General features: G+C 47.2%; 5 protein-coding genes and 1 long non-coding RNA gene across 13 annotated transcripts; 3 read left to right on the top strand and 3 right to left on the bottom strand.

Moving 5' to 3' along the window:
* Positions 1-511: 511 nt before the first annotated feature.
* Positions 512-1819, top strand: LOC112878024. The gene is made up of 2 exons (XM_025942408.1): positions 512-850; positions 952-1819. The coding sequence occupies exon 2, from the start codon at positions 1101-1103 to the stop codon at positions 1728-1730; it is 630 nt and encodes a 209-aa protein (XP_025798193.1). The 5' UTR covers positions 512-850; positions 952-1100; the 3' UTR covers positions 1731-1819.
* Positions 1820-1982: 163 nt separating this feature from the next.
* Positions 1983-6197, top strand: LOC112873574. Of its 7 annotated transcripts, XR_003224775.1 has the most exons (6): positions 1983-2384; positions 2536-2578; positions 2985-3048; positions 4410-4522; positions 4863-4922; positions 5038-6197. XR_003224775.1 is itself a non-coding variant. In XM_025936583.1 (5 exons), the coding sequence occupies exons 1-5, from the start codon at positions 2203-2205 to the stop codon at positions 4866-4868; spliced, it is 408 nt and encodes a 135-aa protein (XP_025792368.1). In that variant the 5' UTR covers positions 1983-2202; the 3' UTR covers positions 4869-6197. The 7 variants fall into 7 exon arrangements, 2 of the variants coding, with proteins under 2 accessions (XP_025792368.1, XP_025792369.1); XR_003224779.1 differs by having other exon boundaries at positions 2536-2753; positions 4863-6197; XR_003224776.1 differs by having other exon boundaries at positions 2536-2791; positions 2985-3124; positions 4863-6197.
* Positions 6198-7001: 804 nt separating this feature from the next.
* Positions 7002-9585, bottom strand: LOC112873573. 2 transcript variants are annotated; one of them, XM_025936581.1, is made up of 2 exons: positions 8107-9580; positions 7002-7925 (listed from the first exon to the last, which is right to left on the bottom strand). In XM_025936581.1, the coding sequence occupies exons 1-2, from the start codon at positions 8688-8690 to the stop codon at positions 7733-7735; spliced, it is 777 nt and encodes a 258-aa protein (XP_025792366.1). In that variant the 5' UTR covers positions 8691-9580; the 3' UTR covers positions 7002-7732. The 2 variants fall into 2 exon arrangements, with proteins under 2 accessions (XP_025792366.1, XP_025792367.1); XM_025936582.1 differs by having other exon boundaries at positions 7920-7956; positions 8107-9585.
* A 49-nt stretch (positions 9586-9634) lies between these two features.
* On the bottom strand, positions 9635-10287 carry LOC112873576. The gene is made up of 3 exons (XR_003224780.1): positions 10155-10287; positions 9844-10024; positions 9635-9685 (listed from the first exon to the last, which is right to left on the bottom strand). It is a non-coding gene; the product is annotated as an uncharacterized LOC112873576 (long non-coding RNA).
* Positions 10288-10445: 158 nt separating this feature from the next.
* On the top strand, positions 10446-13343 carry LOC112873572 (glucan endo-1,3-beta-glucosidase 7-like). Its single transcript, XM_025936580.1, has 3 exons — positions 10446-10920; positions 11805-12865; positions 12952-13343. Exons 1-3 carry the CDS (start codon positions 10851-10853, stop codon positions 13138-13140), a joined length of 1320 nt encoding a protein of 439 aa, XP_025792365.1. The 5' UTR covers positions 10446-10850; the 3' UTR covers positions 13141-13343.
* On the bottom strand, positions 13312-18546 carry LOC112873571 (cyclase-associated protein 1-like). Its single transcript, XM_025936579.1, has 10 exons — positions 18075-18546; positions 17558-17729; positions 17404-17468; positions 16095-16416; positions 15838-16003; positions 15063-15172; positions 14933-14988; positions 14785-14841; positions 14210-14353; positions 13312-13699 (listed from the first exon to the last, which is right to left on the bottom strand). Exons 1-10 carry the CDS (start codon positions 18354-18356, stop codon positions 13613-13615), a joined length of 1461 nt encoding a protein of 486 aa, XP_025792364.1. The 5' UTR covers positions 18357-18546; the 3' UTR covers positions 13312-13612.
* Between the last annotated feature and the right edge of the window lie 315 nt (positions 18547-18861).

The raw sequence follows: 18861 nt of genomic DNA, 5'->3' as shown, positions 1-18861 counted from the left end.
TCGATCGAATAACCCGAGGCAATGGGCAGATTCAGGGTGGACAGGAGATAACAGCAGGCACTTCCTGGCTAAATCAAACTCATCAGAAGGCAGCCAGGCAGGAGAAAATTTAGACGAGCTATGGCCGGCTCCCGCCTGATGGGTCGTCGGTTGCCAGGACGATCAGATCAGCATCCGAAATCGACAAAAGCAGTTGTGTACGCCGAAGACTGCATGTGATGTGCATCTACACTCTCCACAGCCCACAGGATCAATCGATGGAGCGAGATCAAGAGCGCACCACCGCATGGACCTGGCCATGAAACTTGAGCTAGCCCCCCGCGCGACTATAAATACCGTTCACTAGCCAGCCACCATGGCTCTCCACACCAAGCTCGTGGTCGTGGCGGTTTGCTTGGCAGCCATGGCGCTGACGTCTGCCGGCGGCATGGCATGCCGAGCTGTGCGCCGCGGAAGGGAGACCGCGCCGCCTGCTGGTCACGGAGGACCAGCCCTCCCAGCACCAGCTGGCCGTCACTCCACTCCACCAGCCCACGCTGGTGGCCACGGCCATGACGGCACCGGAGGACTCCCACTGCCAGCTCCTGCTGCAGCCCCGCTGCCGGCGACGCCGTCGAGGACCAAGGAGGCCAAGAAATCGAGCGCCGCGGAAGGGAGACCGCGCCGCCTGCTGGTCACGGAGGACCAACCCTCCCAGAACCAGCTGGCCGTCACTCCACTCCACCAGCCCACGCTGGTGGCCACGGCCATGACGGCACCGGAGGAGGTCTCCCACCGCCAGCTCCGGCTGCAGCCCCTCTGCCGGCGCCAGTGGACGGGCGCGCCCGCGACGCCGTCGACCTGGACGACGGTACGTTTCTCTTCAATCTTTTGCATTTTGCTCCTCGACCGCGTCCGGTTGATGCGCATAATCTTCAGCTAATGAAACCGTACGTGCGTGCCGGCATGCAGGTGCTTCAGGGGAGGTCGTGGACGAGAAGTTCACGCCGAAGGGGGCCGTCAACCTCGCGTACAACATCGGGCGCGGAAGCTACACTGGCTTCCAGAACCAGCTCCACCAAGTTCTAAGCACAAATAGGTTGGTGGAGGGGATCCCGGTGATGACTCCCCAGTCCCCTGGGGCGCCGCCTACCTGGATTCTCATCCAGCTCCTCGGCAGCAACATGAAGGAGAAGATCACACTGGCCGTCAGGAACGACAACGCCTACATTGCTGGGTTCAACAGCGGCGGCTGGTTCGCGTTCCCGCGGTATCAGCGTCAGATCGATGGCTCCACCGCGCTGCCCAAGAGAGAAGACTACCCCTCCCTCATCGGCGGCAGCAACAATTTGGTGGATCTCGACGTCAACAGGGACGCGGCCCTCGAGGCCGTCCACTTTCTGTCGACGTACCGGACCTCCGACGACGAAAGTAAGCTTGGCGTGAACCTGGCGAGGCTCTGCGTGATCGTCGCTGAGGCCGCACGGTTCAGGCGAATTTACAACGCGGTACTTAATGGTTTGCAGCAGCAGGAGCACCAAGCCCGGCTGGCCGTCGAGGACGCCAAGTCCGTTGTCCTGTGGGGAGAGGTGTCCCGGGCCCTCGTTGGGTTTAACAAGACCGGTAAGTGGATCGATGGCAAGACGGCACTGGAGAACTTCAAAGCGGCGGGAATTGGCAGTCCTCAAGAAGCCATCGACGCCGTCAGGCTCCTGGTCAGGCCGATGGACTTCAAGTTGGACCAGGCCTAAAGGTCCTGTTCTGCGTAGCAACTAGTTCTGTAACTTGGTGCGAACTGTGATGATGATCGATTGAGCTTGTGCTCCGATCAAACAATCTGTGGCGGGATGCCTGAATAAAATAAATGTTACTGTTGGACGTGACGAACCTTGTGATTGGAACAATGGATGGATGCTTGTATCGAATTTCTGCTTGTTCAGTCATCTATTTATTTCAATCGTTTGATGACAGGAGGGATGAATGTTCTATTTTTCAGGGTTTTCTTTTTAAAAAAAGAAGAAAAGAAAAATGGTGAATAGAAACCAAGCAGCACAGGAAACGAACACTAGAGTAGACAAAGTAACCACCATTCCTCAATTCTAATCAGAACCAACAAACATCTCGGTCAAGAAGAGCTCGTCTGTCTGACGATGAATGAAGCAGCGTGAGGCACGGAGAGTGCTTCACTGGGCCAGCCGGCCAGGAGTAGAAGCATAATGTTGCATGTCCCGCTGCGCCGCCCCTGCGCCGGGCCGTCCGCCGATCCGCCGCCGCCGCGGCGTCCCCGTCCCCGTGCCCCATCGCCGCCGTCGCGCCGCCGCCCCCCGCGCTTTAGGCCACGCCGCCGTGTTTCGCATCTACGGCGGACCGTGTTCGTCTCATCTGACTCCGACCTCGTCAGTGATGTGAGTGCCCGCTTCCTGCACCTCCCCTTCCTCTTCCCTTGAATTAATCTTGTTGGTGCTTCTGAAAAGAATTTGATCGGCGCCATTTCTTGTGCGTCCCATGTGTTTGGTGAAATGCTTCCCTAACCAAAGTGGTTGCCTGCCTATGCAGCATGAGGTGTCTCGTCATCCGCTCACCAGTCTGCCAGGCCCCCGTATGTGGTGTCTTTCTGCTCGACTGCCTCCCCACGACCCTCAAGATGTCATAGACTCATTACCCGCTCAAGATGTCATAGACTCATTACCCGCTCGACGTACTCGCGCTCTCGAGGCTTTTGACGTCTTAACCTCTGGCATCTCCCAGTACCCACTCAATGGAATACTGGATGGGTAGGGAGGCACCATCAGCATCTAAAAAGGCTCATAGGGTACAATAAGCCAATTATATTGATTAATCAATTTGATTAGTTGATTTGCTATCATATATTGCTATAGTTGTGCTTGCCTGTTGTGTGGCCTCCTGCAAAATCTTTTCTTTACCATATATCCACATGCACAAGATATCTGCAATTACAAGTATAATCCTCATGAATTGAAAAGCTTGGGATTTTGTTCGTGCAGGTAAGAGACAACAAACATCGATTGCTGACCAGTGTGTGGATGGCCTCTGCAAGCACCTATCCTGGTAAGTGCAGCAACCGATATTGTGTTGAAAGCTGACGAAAATAGAAGGGGATGACTGGGTGGCTACACAGCTCAGGGTAAGGACCAGTTTGGAGTTGTGCATCTTCTTTATGAAATATATTGTGTATTGCAGTCCTGGCATTATTCCAATAAGGATATCTATCAGTAGGATCAGCTTGCTGTGTGTTTGCTGCCCCCTTAATATTGAAGTCATATATTATATAAGTAGTTGACTTCGATAAAATAGGAGAACTAAACTTTTATACATTTTGAGTGGATAGGCTTCGATCAGATGCTGGAGCTTCTAGCCTAAACAACTGCTGCAATGGATGCACTCAGATTTTCATGACTGTTGGTTTTGTCCTATCACTTGAATTTCCAGTTAAGTCTGAAATAATTTGACAAGATGCAAGCTGCAAGTTAGATTTCAACCTTACAATGAGTATTCGTAGCTTGTGATGAATTGGCGCATGATTTTCATTTTGTTTTTTCATCAATGTCCTAACTCTTAAGTCCTTACAAGTACAATGATTGAGATTTTCATTTTTATAGTGAGTATTTATGATGGTTAGTTCATTCTCTGAAGTTTCAAAATGGCTTGAGTACTAAAAAATATGCATTACCTGCAGCTTTGAACTACACTTTCCCCTTCTCTATATATACAATTTTTGTTGATTATTCATTGAATGCAGAAACGTGTGCTATACCATACAATGGAAAGTCCATTATATCTTTGTGCTGTATAACTCAGTGCAGATATGCTACGCTGCTCTAATTTTCCCAAATAGATGGAACTGAAATGCGACTTTGAAGTATTCTGACACTCTTGCAGTATCCAAACTCATTTTATTATGGGTTCTTTGTGTCTAATCTAAAGCAGGTGAGAGCCTAGAGGTTAGCCTGAACAAAGATTTTACACATGTCTGACTAATGACTCACTATTCCTTCCGATCTGATTAATGCAATAGCTACGAGGCAACCTGCAGAAACCAAATAGTGCAATGGGGCTAGGCTCGGTTTCTAACTGTTCATACGATATTAGTAAACACAGTCAACAAGATCCTAGAATTTCCTATGGGCACACATGATATGTTACCATTAAATTAAATTGCGAATAGGAATTGAGTTTGTAGGATACTTTTGGTCAGCGTGGCTCTTAGGCAACTTCAATTCACAGTTTGTTATGCCTCACATTCAGTTGTGCTAACTCATTGGATTGTGGGACATTCCTTCAAAATATAGTCTAATATTACTGCACGACCTGTACAAGATCTTTAGCATGGTTAGCACATGGTTAATGACATTCCAATCCAGATTTTGTGTCTTCTCTGGTGTTTGAGCGCTGCATATTTTCCATTGCAGACATGTCTTCAACAGCTTTCACCCAACCACTACAGATTGACTTTATGAGGAAGATTCTAGGCAAAGAACCGAGGATTGACTTTAGAAATTTTGCTCCCATGGCTTATGTCAAGGTATGCCTCTCGCCTGGTTCTAAAGTGCACTGTGCAAAGCCACACTTGAGATGGATGTGGTACCTTTGTGTACCATCACCTAATAGGCAGTAGTCATCAGCCATGGTTCTGGGAGTAGTCTGGTTGTTGACTGAGGCTGAAATGCTCACAGGCCATAACATTAGCACCTCTGCTGGCAGGAACGGTGTGAAAGGCATGCTAGACCCGAATTTAATTAAATCTATTTATATTAAAGGATATTTTCATTTTTCAAGATGGTGTGTGCAAATTTCAATTTAATTATTGGTTTGTATGGCCAGAAAGATCAATTTAAACCCTATATCTTGATTTGGCAATGCAGGCTTGATATTGTACAACACAGAGAGATCAATTTTCGCATTTTCGAAGGCAGGCGCTCAAGGTCAGGGCTGATGGCGTTGTGCATCTATTGAAATTGCGGTATGTCATGGTGAAGGTTATGTTATGTTATAGTTTGTAAAATGAGAGATTTGTGAATGCCCTAAAACTCATTGCTGGTTGTAGTTCTCCTTGAATTTGGAGGTAGTCATTGTGGCCTAAAATAATTCGTGCTGGCTAGGACCTTCACACAATGGATGCAGCTATGAAGGTATTTTTCTGATTTGCAGCTTCTATGGGCTAAAGAATGGGTGCATATACAAGGTGCAAAAAAATTTGGAATTTGAGGTTTACAGCACCAGCACAGAGCACATCTATCTACATTATAGAGAATGCACGTGAGTTTTTCCATAGTTCTATTTTTGTTGAACTTGCAGTATACAACTAACATGTGTAGTAATCTAGCTCTGATAAGTGGCTTCTGTTGGCATTGGAAATTCTGATTGATCCATTTGGCTGGAGAGATATCAATATATTTTCAGCACTCATTGAACTGGCAAATTTCTAGGAGCACTCTGGCTTCTTTCTATAATGATCTCTGTGCGTGTGATATTGGAATCTGATCAAACAACTTCATTAAATTCGATATTGGTGATCTTAAAACGCTAAGTTTATGTATGTTTCTCTTATTGCAATGGACGGGCATAGACCTAGTCAAACTAAAAATTATTTCCTGTGTCATAATCTGAACCAAACATTAGCCCCAAATGTGGTTGTCACCCAAACATGCAGTGAAGCACGTAAGGTGGGCCCTTCCTTTGGAGAAAATGATGCTTCCAGTACAAAATTTTGCTCCATTTTAACATTAATCTAAGCTTATGTACACGGAGATCCAGTGAAGGAGGGCAATAGTATCCATTTTGACATTGATACAAACATATTGGCATCGGTACACGCTACATAGTGATCTGGTAGAGGACAGTAGTAGTGCAGTGACTACCAATATATACAGCAAAAGGGTGATCTTTTTAGTTATGGCAGTACTTCCAGTGGAGATAATGTTGCAAAAGATAAAATGGTTCTGCTGTTCTGCTCTGACCATTCTTTGTAGGACCTGCTATATACAACAAAATGTAGTTCCTATATAGAGCTACAGATGTAGTAGGTAGTTTCTGTCCAAGAACAAACTACTCGATATGTAGTTCTTACATTCTGAAGCATGATAATATCCTGAAAATGTACCTCTTTGGATTACTTTGATTTCTTGTATATCATTTTCATTGATGTACCAGAGACATTCTGCTGCGTCACCTAGGAAATAAGAGCTTAATTTTATGCATTTCATAGAAGTCCCAATAAATATTGTTGTAACATGGTTGGACTGACCATTGTTGTAGACTGATTCTCCCTGAAATTCTAGAGCTCTTGTTCCCTGTGTATTGATATAAATCAGGAAATGACGTTAATGGGAATGTATATTTTATTAAATTGATTATAATTAGAGGATCAATGGCTAATTCGTTTTCTACTTAATTTTCACTGTACATAGCAGAGTGAGATTACAATTGACCTAACACACTCTATTCTTGACTAGTCTGCTCTATATCTCTTCATCTAATAATAGCCTGCTACGACAAAAGAAAAAAAGCTCTAGCACCATAATGTCACTGGGAACAACCTTTGGATTAAACAATACCTCATTCAGTATTTATACATTATCGTGTAAGAATAAGAAAGTTTTTTCATTAACAACGCTATATAAATCACACTGATTTATAATTCACATAGTTTGATGATAGGATTTCATTATGACAGTGCAATAATATGTAATCAGATAGATTAGCACATCAATCAATCATATTTAGGGGGAAAACATTCAATTATTTTAACATGATAGAGATTAATAAGTTTGCTGAAATAATGTTTGGAAATAAAATTTCTTCTTACACAGTTAGGGAAAATAAATATTTCACAGAGAGATCTTGACTAATCTATGAATCTTCTTAGGCTCTACCCTCCTCATGGCATAATGGATGTAAAATCTAGGGGAGAAGCGTACCTCGTTAAATCAACTTGTTTCACCATGGTAGTTGTTGTTACCAAGATACGAATGGAGAAAAAATGTGGAGACAATGCGAACATAGAACTACTAAGATCTGTCATCTGACTATGACATTAACAAAAAAAGGCACCAGATTTTCTAAGCAATCAAGTACAAGTAAGCCACCCTACATTCAGTTCAGAAAAGAAGTTTGCAAGAGCATAGCACTTATTACATGTCCTTCAGCACTACAAGCTGTATAACAAGTTTGTCTTGTCAATCTAGCAAACATTAAAACAACAGGGAAACTCCTGTCCACCATAGGCCTAAGGGTTGAAATTGTTTGAAATGAATCAGCTAGTCTAACTAACCCCCAACATGGGCTTCTGATTTGTTTTCTGGGAACTCCCCCATCAAACAGGGTGTGTACACAAAAGACGATTTTATGTATGCCGCAGGACCACCATAATCATAGGGGCATATTTTACCCAGATCTTGAACCATTGAGGTATTTAGATGATATGCCACTGCTCTGTCAAGTGAAAGATCCAAGAAGATGACATCTTTGTACGGATGAAATCCAAGGATTTTAATAAATCCTGAGAAGTTCTGTACAATGTCATTGTCAACAATGCCATCACTGTCAGAATCCCATTCAACCTTACTCTTCACTACTGCACTGTTGCTGCCATCTTCATCGTTATTAGAATCTTGTAAATTTTGTTGTCCATAATCTTCACCACAGTTAGCATCCTGTAACTTCCAGGGTCCCTCATTTTCTTCACAGAACAACTTCACACGTGAGACACTATGGTGAATGTCAATGTGATGCTTCAACACCCATTCCATCTTACCACCCAAATCGTCATCGTCAAGGATCCAAACCCGAAGCTTGTACCAATCGTGAAATGATGCACAACATAACCCTTCCTTTGATCGTCCCAGATAAACGTCATAATAGTCCATCTTTCTTCCAATCTCAGTTGGCATCTTAATAACTCATACTTATTATTTGACAAGGATATTCTGCAAAATATGAAATCATAAACATCAACTCCTGGAGAAAAGGTGTTTAAAGGTCATATTGATTAGATATCATCTACAACGCATTGATATGTTTATTATTATAAATATAGTCATATGAGCACCAAATTTAGAACTCGGTACCATTGCATTGCGATACACAACTGAATTATATGGTGCTTACCTCATAACAGTTACGCCACCATTGCACTGCACATAGAACACACCCCGCCAATAAGCGCTGCAGCTTTGATGGAACGAATCGCCCTGCAATACCTCATCGGAAGCCATCCCTGCAGCCTCGCCTTCCCGGGTAAACGCCCTCTCCTCCCACTGCCCTGTGCATGATGAGAACACACACAACACCCATGTCGATGCTGGCCATTCCACGGATGGCTCGTCCCTCGCCTTCTGCCACAGATCAACGCTTACCTCCTCGTTGCCCGGATGCTCAGGAACAAGCAAGACGTTATAGTGCGGTGACTCTGCGGGATCAAACACAAGGTGCTCGAAGCCCCACAAGCGCCTGCCGAAGGGAGGGGGCGGGGGCGGGGGCAAGAGAGCCCGCCGCTGCGTGGCTGGGTTGACCACATGGAGCCCTCGCTTGTCCTCGTAAAGCAGGAGGCCGTTACAGTGACCAAGGACGGAGGCAGTGCTCCAGCTCCAGCAGTAGGGGTCGGTGTCGCGATGGAAGTCAAGCTTGCCGAAGACCTCCGGCTCCAAGGAGGGGTGAGAGAGGAAGGCCGGGTAATCGAGATCATTATACATGAGGAAGATGCCGCGCACCGAGTGCGGCAGGAGCTCTGGGAGCAGCAGCCGGCGGCCATCGACGACGGCGCGCCACGCCTTGCACACGCACCGCGAGGCCGCGAGGCTGCGCGGCGGGAGGCGGCGGAGGATTGCCGCGAGGGCGTCCTCGGACAGCGCCACGCCCGCCGGAATCTCCTTCCATCCAGTTCCCACCCTCTCTCGATGGGCGGGGCGAAGGAGAGCAAGCTGCCGATGGAGTCCGCGGCGGCGCGATTGTTGGAATCACCGAGGGTTTCGATTCAGTCGCCGCTCCAACTGCGCCTACTCGACGCCATTGTTGCCGCGGTTTGGATCTCGGATCAGATGAGTTCAGGCACGAGGAGGTGTGGCTGCCGGATCGAGAGGATTGTTTGGTTTGGGATTTGGGAATGGTGCAAGATGAAGCAGAGAGGCGCTGCGTCTGCGTGGGAAGGTCTCAAAGGATGGCCGATGAAGACGGTCGACGCCGCCGCTCGGCCTTCTTCAGTTCTTCTCGCGGACTAGTACACTACAAATGGGCCGACCTTAGTTACAAGGGTGGCCTCCGGCCCGTATGCATGTGCTGGTTTGTGGGCTTCGATATGCGCTTTCATTTGTCATTGGGCTATATGGGAAAACGAACTGGACGACCGACCCCTATTTAACATTTTTTTTCTTAATTAGCACATCTTTGGTGCCTCCTCTCTGACTGATCTGCAGGCATCGACTCCACCATCAGTTGCAAGCGCTACACTTGCTCGTTTAAATTCATCACCTGTTGCCAAGAGTTGCAACCAGGCCTCTAAAGGCTAGCTCATGTAGAAACACAAAGGGCTGGCACTTGACAGACTATTAACCATAAATAGATATTGGCCAGTTGGCCCTATACCCTATGTATCATAGAGCAAGCACCCGTCAACAAAGGCAAATTTCCACTTCTACATACCCAGTCTTTGCCTGATGTCTCCTGACGTCACGCAGCAGCAAGCACTTGCCTGCAATAGTGGTATGAGACATCTCTCAGGTGTCAACACCCATATGGCTCATCTTACCCAGGCCAGGCCAAAGGAAAAGTAGAAACTAAAAAAAAAACTCCAAGTTCGTGCACCTTCAGCACCCACTTGCAGATGGCAATGCACAGCAAGCCTCTCACCTGTCACCACGTCCCATGCGCTTTGCGCAAATGATAGGCGTGTGCCCGTCGTGCCACTTGCTGCTACGCTGGTAGTGGTAGGCAGGAGTTCCTCCCGTCCGGCACTCCATAGTCCAAGGGCAGCACGGCAAGCAAGACCATGGCGGCCATGCCGACCCTTTCCTAGCGGCCTCCCTAACTCCTAGGCAAAAGATAGGTTCGCCATGTTCCCTCGTAAAAATTTATCACCGCGAGAATTACATTCCATAAACAATGAAGCTTCTTTCTTCTAGAAATACAAAAAAAAGGCTTTCAAAAGAAAAAAGAAATACCTTTTTTTTTTGCGTCCAGCTGAAAGCTTATGCCCCCAACATCGAGACACCGGTTTCTCTGTTCGAAACTTATTAGTGCGGCCGGCGTGACTGGGGTCGCCAAAAAGAAACAAGGCTTGCCATGATATGATGGTGTTTCTTAGGATCAAAATACAGGTCAATTGATTGGGGGTAATCTGACTGGTATCAGCTTTTATCTCTATGATTACTCACCATGCCCTTTGTATAAGCACCCAACAAGATCACCTGTGGTCCATCGCCATCCTTCCACAGGCTTCCTTCTACCCTTGCTTGCCGCACAGTTCAAACCGGGCGGCTTCGCTCGCCGGCCGTTCGAAAGACGGGACGCGAGGGCGGCTTTGTTTTCAGCGGAAGCGGAGGGGCTTTAGCGCTTTGGCACTCTGCTTTTCCACCCGTTTTAGCGAAAGCTTTGCGCGGCCTTGTTGTTGTTATTGCTCCGGAAAAGGCAGCGGCGAGAGCGCCCGCCCGCTGTTCCTTGCCTCTTTCTCTTCCTCACTAAGCAACCGGGGCTGGAAGGCCCGACCAGGGCTGGGTCGCCGCGGCCTGCCGGGAAAAGCGAGGGCCCGAAGGCCGCAGCATAAGAAGCGGCAGAGAGCCTGAGGGTCACGCGGAGTCCGATCAGACCGGCGGCCTCTCCGTTTGTTTGTGTGAGGGAAGGGACAGTGGTCAGTGGAGATGGCAGGCAGGGGGTGGGTTGTGCTAGCGCTCTTGGGAGTCGTCCAGCTCCTTCGTCTTCCTCTCGCAGGTGAGTGTCTTCCTGTGTTCGACTCTGTCGGTTCATCGGAGCTCTACTCTTGCTGAAACACTTGAGGCCGGCATCTTTCTTTTCATTTTCTTTTTCTTCTTTTGAGGGGATTTGGGTTGGATGTCAGTTCATCAGGGTTCTGTTCTTGCTGAAACATCAAATGTTGGTTGCAAGTTGCAAAACTGATTCCCAGAGAGAAATTCAGCATAGCTGAATCTGTTGATTGCCAGCTACAAACTAGCTCCCAACTTGGATAGCTGAATCTCTTCTTGTGCCCTACGCTCTTCTTTCCCCTCGTCAAGCTACTGCTTCTCTAGACTCCTCCATCAGGCTTTCCCTGTTCGTTATCGGACAGCGAAAGGAACAAATGCCCGTGTAGAATACAGCCGTGTTGGCATTCTCTGGAGCTTTCGTCTGGGCCACACTCATGCCACCGTCAGTGTGTCAACATGGCCGCGTCGCGGAGTCATCGGTCGTCAGGACATCGTGCGACGGCGACATGTAGCGCCGGGCAGTGACACGGTGACACCTGCGGCTACTTCCATACAGATACCGTTCGCCGGTTTGTTGGGTGTGATTAGCCGGTTTGAATTATTTTGGATGCGATTTCGCTTTTGACGTGTGATGTTTGAAAGTTTAAACCTTGCCTCTTCATTCTTCAGTTCGTTGCGACCGAACTCGGTTTAATCTCTGGGCACTGAATTTCTACATTTTGCTCAACTGCTTGTGTTCAATTTGACTTCGTTTGGAGCGGGGGATTTTTAGAAAAGAAAACTTATGGAGATGTCTAATTTTTTATGAAATTTGTCTACATTCTTGTCGTTAATGGTTGATGTGCAGTTGTGCACAGTACGCTGACTAGCTGGCAAACGTGCCTGAAACAGCGCCGCAATCGTTCATCGGCATCAACTACGGCGACGTGGCGGACAACCTCCCGCCGCCGTCGTCCACCGCGCGCCTCCTCCAGTCCACGACCATCTCCAAGGTCCGCCTCTACGGCACCGACCCGGCCGTCGTCTCCGCCTTCGCCGGCACGGGGATCTCCCTCCTCCTCGGCGCCACCAACGGCGACATCGCCAACCTCGCGTCCTCGCCCGCCGCGGCAGCCGCCTGGGTCGCCGCGCACATCCCGGCCTCCTCGCCGGCGGTCTCCACCGTCTCCGTCGGCAACGAGGTCCTCTTCGCCGACGCCTCGCTCGCCTCGCAGCTCGTCCCGGCCATGCAGAACCTGTACAACGCGCTGCCGCCCAACTCCAGCATCAAGGTGTCCACCGTGCACGCCATGGACGTGCTCGCGAGCTCCGATCCGCCGTCCTCCGGCGCGTTCAAGCCGGAGCTCGACACGGCGCTCGACCCGGTCCTGGCGTTCCTGAGCAAGACCGGCTCGCCGTTCCTCATCAACCCGTACCCCTACTTCGCGTACCTCAGCGACCCGCGGCCTGAGACGCTGGCCTTCTGCCTGTTCCAGCCCAACGCCGGGCGGCCGGACGCCGGGTCCGGGCTCACGTACACCAACATGTTCGACGCGATGGTGGACGCCGTGCGCGCGGCGCTGGACGCCAAGGGCTACAAGGACGTGGAGATCGTCGTCGCCGAGACCGGGTGGCCGCACAAGGGCGACCCCGACGAGGCCGGCGCCACGGCGGAGAACGCGCGCGCGTTCGTGTCGGGCCTCGTGTCCCACCTCCGGTCCCTGGCCGGCACGCCGCGCGTGCCCGGCAAGTCGGTGGACACGTACATCTTCGCCGTGTACGACGAGGACCTTAAGCCCGGCAAGGGGTCGGAGCGCTACTTCGGGCTGTTCCAGACCAGCCTCACCGAGGCGTACCCGACGGGGCTGGTCCGGAACGGCACGGCCGCGCTGGGCCCGGCCATGGCGCCGGCGCAGGCACCAACCTCAGTGCAGCCGGCGCCGGCGTTGCCAAAGCCAGGGCAGCAGCCACAGGTGGGGGTTACGTTACAATAAAAGCTGCTGCTGTTTCGCTCGCTTGCGAATTTGTGAGTTCTGATGGAACGATTCCGTTGGTGCAGGTGACTCCAGCGCAGCCAGGCTCGGCGGCGGTGGCTGGGCCTTCCGGCCTCTGCACGCCGGGGACAGCGACGGCGAGGGGAGCTGCCGTCGCTTGCTCTCGTCATAATTCTGCCGAATCGTCTCGCACTTTCTCAGTGCCAACTATCATTGCTGGTCTTTTGTTCACAGCTTTGCAGATGTTAATATGACCTCTCTCTTTAGAAGCTTTTCCCAGCTAATGTATTGAGGCAACTTTTGCATAGTGAAGTAGTAGTGCGTGGCTTCTTCACGATCCAAGCAACACTCTATTTCAAGTACGAACGATAGATGCATTGCCATCTGTCACATTGTAAAAGGACAATCATCTGGAAAAGACTCCACAGAGCAACCGTCCACATCAATTGAAATATAATGAGATCCAGTGTCAAAGAATGATCAGCTAAAGACATACACCAAGGAGTGTGCTGGCATATAAAAAACCAATCAAACGAAACCACCGAACCAGTGTGTAAACAAAACATACACCGCGCACTGAGCCGACAACAAAAATAACACTCGCAGCCCCGGTACAGTGCTGCAACAGACCCAAAAACTGCTACAGATCTCAGCATACCATCATCTTCAAACAAGGTAAGGCCGGTCAAACAAACATACACACAGTAGCAGTAATAATCATTGTATTTACGCTCCAGAGTGCGAAACTGGTGACGTGACAAATTGCCCATCCTTGAAACTATGGATGTACTGCTGAGGCAAAGCATGCTCCACCTGTAACATGAGAGCTCAAGTTAGGTACAAGCTTTTGATAGTTGGTGTACACTTACAGAAACAGGAATATGTCATTCAGTCCAAAATTACTGACTCCCGGAGAGTGACAATCTAGGCTGCTAATTAAATCGCCAAGTTAAATGCAATGCATTCGTAGCAAGTACCAACACTTCACATAATGCAGGGAAATAGAAATACGGCTACCAAAGTGACAAGGAATGTCAGCAAGTGGGGGGAAAAAAGAAACATATTCTAGCATCTAAAATCAACTTTCAAAATCAAATCAGGATGAGGCACAATTAACTTGGCCATCCACTCTATTTCTGCCTAATTAGGAAGTATTTCTACAATAATATACAATAAGTGTCTGCAAATCTATGGGCCTAAATGCTCTTCAAAATGACATGTTGCCACATTTAAACTTTTACTTCAACACTTGACAATTGATACTACAATAAGTTTTGGAACAACGTCATCCAAAGGTACAATGGAGCAGATCTTAATTCTTACCCAATCACCGTCAGTGGCACCACTAGGAACCATCACATTGATTTCACTAGATTTAGCAGAAGTAATTGAAGCTCCCAGCGAATCTTTGCTCAAGTATAACTGACATCCAGATGTGTTGTCGATTGATATTGTCGGTGCTGTACCCTGAGAGAAAAAGACAAGGAGTTATGTTTTTTGAAAAAAAAATGAAAGTACAAAATGTAACAAATTATATTTAAAAATAGTGAGTTTGTGTATTAGAGGATAAAATAATTAGCTTGTGTTCTAAATTATAATCAAGATTCCGAAAGGCATTTAAGTCCTCAGAATTGAAGAATTCATTACAAACAAGAAAGCAATCACATCATAATTCAAGAAGCTGCGTAAGCGATAAAAGAGGGCAAAGAAATTAGAGATCATAAATAGGCCAACAATCATTGAACACTTTCCATACAGTAGACTGTCTAGACACCTGCTCAAAAGGATAACAGGGCAGCTACAGAGGAAACAATGTCAAAAAAGATCCCAGAAAATGAAAAACAAACAAGATAGATACATGCACACATAAAATTTAGGTATTATAAAACATTGAGTACCTGACATTGGACCTCAACACCATTGCAGTTGACAACCTCAAAAGCTGCTACAACATCCTGAAACACACAGTAGTAGCTAAATTTATCGTTGCCAGGACCATAAGACAAATTAGCTGAGAACCTCTTGGCCTCGTACAAAGTTACTAACCTTGAAAACAATTCCAAATTTAGTGCATTTGTCAACAGTGATATTGTTAACCTTGCCTGCAAAAAGCTTATATAATTGTAGTTAACAAAACATAGAGAAAGGTGAACATCCTAACTAAGATACACATTACCATTTACTTGAAGGACGGAATCCTTGCATCCGTAAACATAGATGGATTGTCTGGAATCACAATCATCAATAGCAAGGGTCTTCTTACCAACCTGATTCTCAACCACCCATCTGTCATTAGTTACAAGGGATGGAACACATATTAACATATGGGCATCATATGGTAAACACGTTAGTCATGTTAGTAAACACAAGGGAAGTTGGAATGGAGTGGTGTAATGTTTGTGTCCAGGTATAGCTGAGTGAGGAATGCTTGAGATGAAGGATGCATCCAGGAAATGCAAGTGAGAGATGCTTGAGATGCAACCAGGAAATGCAAGCAAGGGGTGCTTGAAATGGCGGAAAGATGGTGTTTGGAGGGTGTATTGATTTTAAAAGAACACTAAGAGAGCTAACTGTCTACTCTACCTAAATAACCCTTAATAGTAATTAATTTAATCCATCTCATTCCAATATTCCATCTTAAAAGTTTTGACACAATCGAATAAATGATCTAATCAAACTATCAAATCATTACACCTGACCAAAAAACGAACAGCTTAATTTAAGCTCCGCGCCCTATTTCCTACTATGCACAAAATCCAAAGTCCCATTTTGGTGCACATTTGTGCCATCTTGCTACAGCAACCCAGCAAACAAAACAATATGTTATCCAAACATCAACATGGTTGGGCTTGGACCTGGTAGCTGTTGTTACAGGTTACCAATCATTAAGCCCAATTTCTTAGATAACAAACTAGACGGTGTGCCATTTCAGGAACTACAGCAAAACTCACTTGCGTCCCATCTGAAGTTCCAGCTTTGGGGGTCCAGACTTGAAGGAGAAAGACCCTGCACGAGAGGTCTTCTCAGGAGCTGCAGGAGCAGCAGCCGTGCTGCTGACAACACCACTTCTATCAGCACGGTTTTTAGTTTTCATGTCATCAGTAACCTTTCGCAAACCTGCAGAACAATAATGTTGTTTAATATGTCTGTTAATAAGGTCTGAGAGTAACAAGGAAATCCTCATATCCTAACAAGTGTCTCCATCTACCTGCAGTCACAGGTTTCGAACTAATCTCTTGAAAGACAGCGGACATCCCTTTCTTAGGCTGTGAAGATTTTGGAGACTTCTCTGTGGTAAAAAGAGGCGCTGAAGGAGGAGCCGGTGGAGGGGGAGCCTTAGCTTCTGGTGCTTTAGGTGTAGGAGCAACAGCCTTTGGTTGGGAAGCAGCGGCACCTCCAGCAGGACCCCAGACAGGACCAAGAGGGTAATGCTTCTTAACAAAATCCCGCAAACCAGGCATGTATAGATCCTTCAGTGCTTTAGCCCACTCAACATGATCAGGGTCTTTGTTTCTGTACTCCACAAGAACCTAAGAAGGAAAAAGATGATGTAAATGCTGGATCAGCCAGAACATTGCAAAGATGCAATTGCTTCACGGAAGAATAAAAATTTGAATTGTTAAGAGCATAGAGCATTGCAGTAAATTAATCAGAAAAGAAAGCATATGAGAGTAGTTAAGTGTACATAAGCTGTTCTAGAGTTGCATTTTAAGAAGGATGCAGTTATCTTTTGGTGCTAGTGCTACTGAATTTTTCCTTAGAAACATATCTTTGACAGCTACTTCCTAAATTTATATCCATAACCCATATATACAATATACTAATAAAATCATACATTTATGAAAGCATTTCTAAAGAAAAAATCTAGTAAGATAAATATTCATATAGTCAATATTGTAACTTTAAACATATTAATGGAGGAGTAAAGGTGCTTTCAGAGTTTATTTATATTAAGATTTTATGGAAGGCAAGAAAAACTTAGTAAGATAAATTTTCATATAGCCAACATTGGTAAAATTTAAGAAAATATTAGTAGAGTAATGTGTTTTCCTGGGTTTTGTATGTGGCATATTTACGTTAGTGTTATTGAAGTGGCAAAGAGCCAAATACACATTTTCTATAAAATGGATATACTAGATAAACAAAAACTTCCCATCTCTGCTGTTGCTAGACTAGACATACTCAGTTATCTTTAAATCATAGTTATATATATATATATATATATGGCCCAGAACTGCCATTTGAGAAGTATGTTATAGAAGCTCCATCAAATACCATTTCTCAGAAATTTAATTAGCTGGTACCATAACGGTATAACCCCTAGTACTAGAAATGCTAAAGCATTGCCTGAAGAAAATTAATATAGTCACAGGCATACCCCCCCAGTCCTATATGAACCTGTCTTGAAGAAGTGTGATAATCTTTTCAATAAAATGCTAGTCTAATTTTAACTATATGAATATATGTCCAAGGTATAGTATGGAAAAAACTACAAAATGGTCACAGAAAAAGAATACCTTATTATTATAGAACTCAGCCATCTGCCAGCTTTCCTCTACATGTGCTGTTGGGAAACTCATGCCTTACACAGAAGAAGGGGGGAAACCAAAATGAGTGGCATATCTTGTGTTAGTTTGAAAAAATTAAACCCAGGTGAACAAATTTACTAACCACAATCCTTCCCTAAGAATGCAACCCAAGCCAAAGCAGGGAGACTGTCAGCAACACTTTTTAAATGGTTGAAATAGTCGGGCCTCCTTCCTTCAGTCATTGCAGTTGCTTTGGCGATAACATCACTTAGGGGCTTAAAGAAGTCCTGTGCATCAGCCATTGATGCTGGTTTCTGCACAAAAATAAAGCTTAAAATGCTCACTGATTGTAGTAATAAGCATCGCATTGTTCAGATCCACCGATGCCTGCATAACTCGTAACATGTACGAAATCAAACATAGAATAGTTCACTGCTAGAGAAACCACTCCAGCAGAATGATCTTAGCAAGCCACTACTCGTGATCAACAAAATCTGGATTATACTAAACATGCCCCCCCCCCCCCCAAACATCAGCTCAATGGGTCGCACCCCCAAAATCCCACGCATCTGATGGGCAGAACACCCGGAGATCTACGCGCGGAGCACATTCGACGCAACCAGATCAAGTGAGGAGGAGGGAAGCGCGTTGTCCCATACCTGGAGCTGCTTGGCCTGGACGAGCAGGTCCTTGGCGACGGCGAAGGCCTCGGCGAGCAGCTTGGTGGCGTCGAGCACCTTCCCGCCGATCTTCTCTGCCGCGGCCGTGAGCCGCCCGACTGCCTCCCCGACGAACTCCTCGTAGGCCACGATGGCCGGATCCGCGGCCGCCGGGACGTCGACGTCGCGCGGCGCCGCCGACGCGAGCGAGGCGCCGGAGGCCACGGCGGCCTCCAGCCGCGCCACCGCCGCCTCAAGCCGCTCCACTAGCGCCGCCTCCATCCCTGCTGAGATCAAGCCACTTGGGGGTGTCCCTCGATTTCCCTCTCTCCCAAGTACTTCTCCCTTTCTCAGCGTGCGCGCGTCGTGCGTCTCCCTGACGGCTGACGCCGCTTCCTCCAGCTGTGGCGGTTTTATGGCTTTGCGTCTTCTCGGCTCGCGGTGCCGCTCTTTTCTTTTGGGTTTCCGCGTGTGTGTTTTTTCCCTTTTTGCGGCGACAGCAAATATACATGAGATGACCTAGTTATTTTATTTCGGATAATTTCAGGAAGTGCCTGTACCACCCGTTGCACGCCGTAGCTGTACGCCTGCGCCGTGCAGCTGTATGGCGTAATTGGTATGTACGGTACGATACGTGCACGAACACGGTTTCAGTCGATCGATTTGCACGGTTTGGTTGGAGCAGGAACTTGCCTGAGATGACTGGAGTGCTTGCAAGAAATCAAGTGTGTTACGTGCCCAGAAGCCCAACAAAGGTCACCGGTCACCACTCACCACCACGACGTTT

The sequence above is a fragment of the Panicum hallii genome, chromosome 9, assembly GCF_002211085.1.
Source record: "Panicum hallii strain FIL2 chromosome 9, PHallii_v3.1, whole genome shotgun sequence".
Lineage (NCBI taxonomy): Eukaryota > Viridiplantae > Streptophyta > Magnoliopsida > Poales > Poaceae > Panicum > Panicum hallii.
This window is presented reverse-complemented; position numbering and strand designations above follow the sequence as displayed.

Excerpts from the sequence above, each read along its gene's own strand:
- LOC112878024 (XM_025942408.1), top strand. The coding sequence starts at position 1,101 with ATGACTCCCCAGTCCCCTGGGGCGCCGCCTACCTGGATTCTCATCCAG.
- LOC112873571 (XM_025936579.1), bottom strand. The coding sequence starts at position 18,356 with ATGGAGGCGGCGCTAGTGGAGCGGCTTGAGGCGGCGGTGGCGCGGCTG. Across the intron at positions 17,730-18,074 it reads TCCAGGCCAAGCAGCTCCAG|AAACCAGCATCAATGGCTGA; the intron begins GTATGGGACAAC and ends ATTTTTGTGCAG. Across the intron at positions 16,417-17,403 it reads CTGAGTTCTATAATAATAAG|GTTCTTGTGGAGTACAGAAA; the intron begins GTATTCTTTTTC and ends TTTCCTTCTTAG.
- LOC112873573 (XM_025936581.1), bottom strand. The coding sequence starts at position 8,690 with ATGTATAATGATCTCGATTACCCGGCCTTCCTCTCTCACCCCTCCTTG. Across the intron at positions 7,926-8,106 it reads GGTGGCGTAACTGTTATGAG|AATATCCTTGTCAAATAATA; the intron begins GTAAGCACCATA and ends CATATTTTGCAG.
- LOC112873574 (XM_025936583.1), top strand. The coding sequence starts at position 2,203 with ATGTCCCGCTGCGCCGCCCCTGCGCCGGGCCGTCCGCCGATCCGCCGC. Across the intron at positions 2,385-2,535 it reads ACTCCGACCTCGTCAGTGAT|CATGAGGTGTCTCGTCATCC; the intron begins GTGAGTGCCCGC and ends CTGCCTATGCAG. Across the intron at positions 3,049-4,409 it reads CTCTGCAAGCACCTATCCTG|ACATGTCTTCAACAGCTTTC; the intron begins GTAAGTGCAGCA and ends TTTCCATTGCAG.
- LOC112873572 (XM_025936580.1), top strand. The coding sequence starts at position 10,851 with ATGGCAGGCAGGGGGTGGGTTGTGCTAGCGCTCTTGGGAGTCGTCCAG. Across the intron at positions 10,921-11,804 it reads CCTTCGTCTTCCTCTCGCAG|CGCCGCAATCGTTCATCGGC; the intron begins GTGAGTGTCTTC and ends TGCCTGAAACAG. Across the intron at positions 12,866-12,951 it reads AGCCAGGGCAGCAGCCACAG|GTGACTCCAGCGCAGCCAGG; the intron begins GTGGGGGTTACG and ends CCGTTGGTGCAG.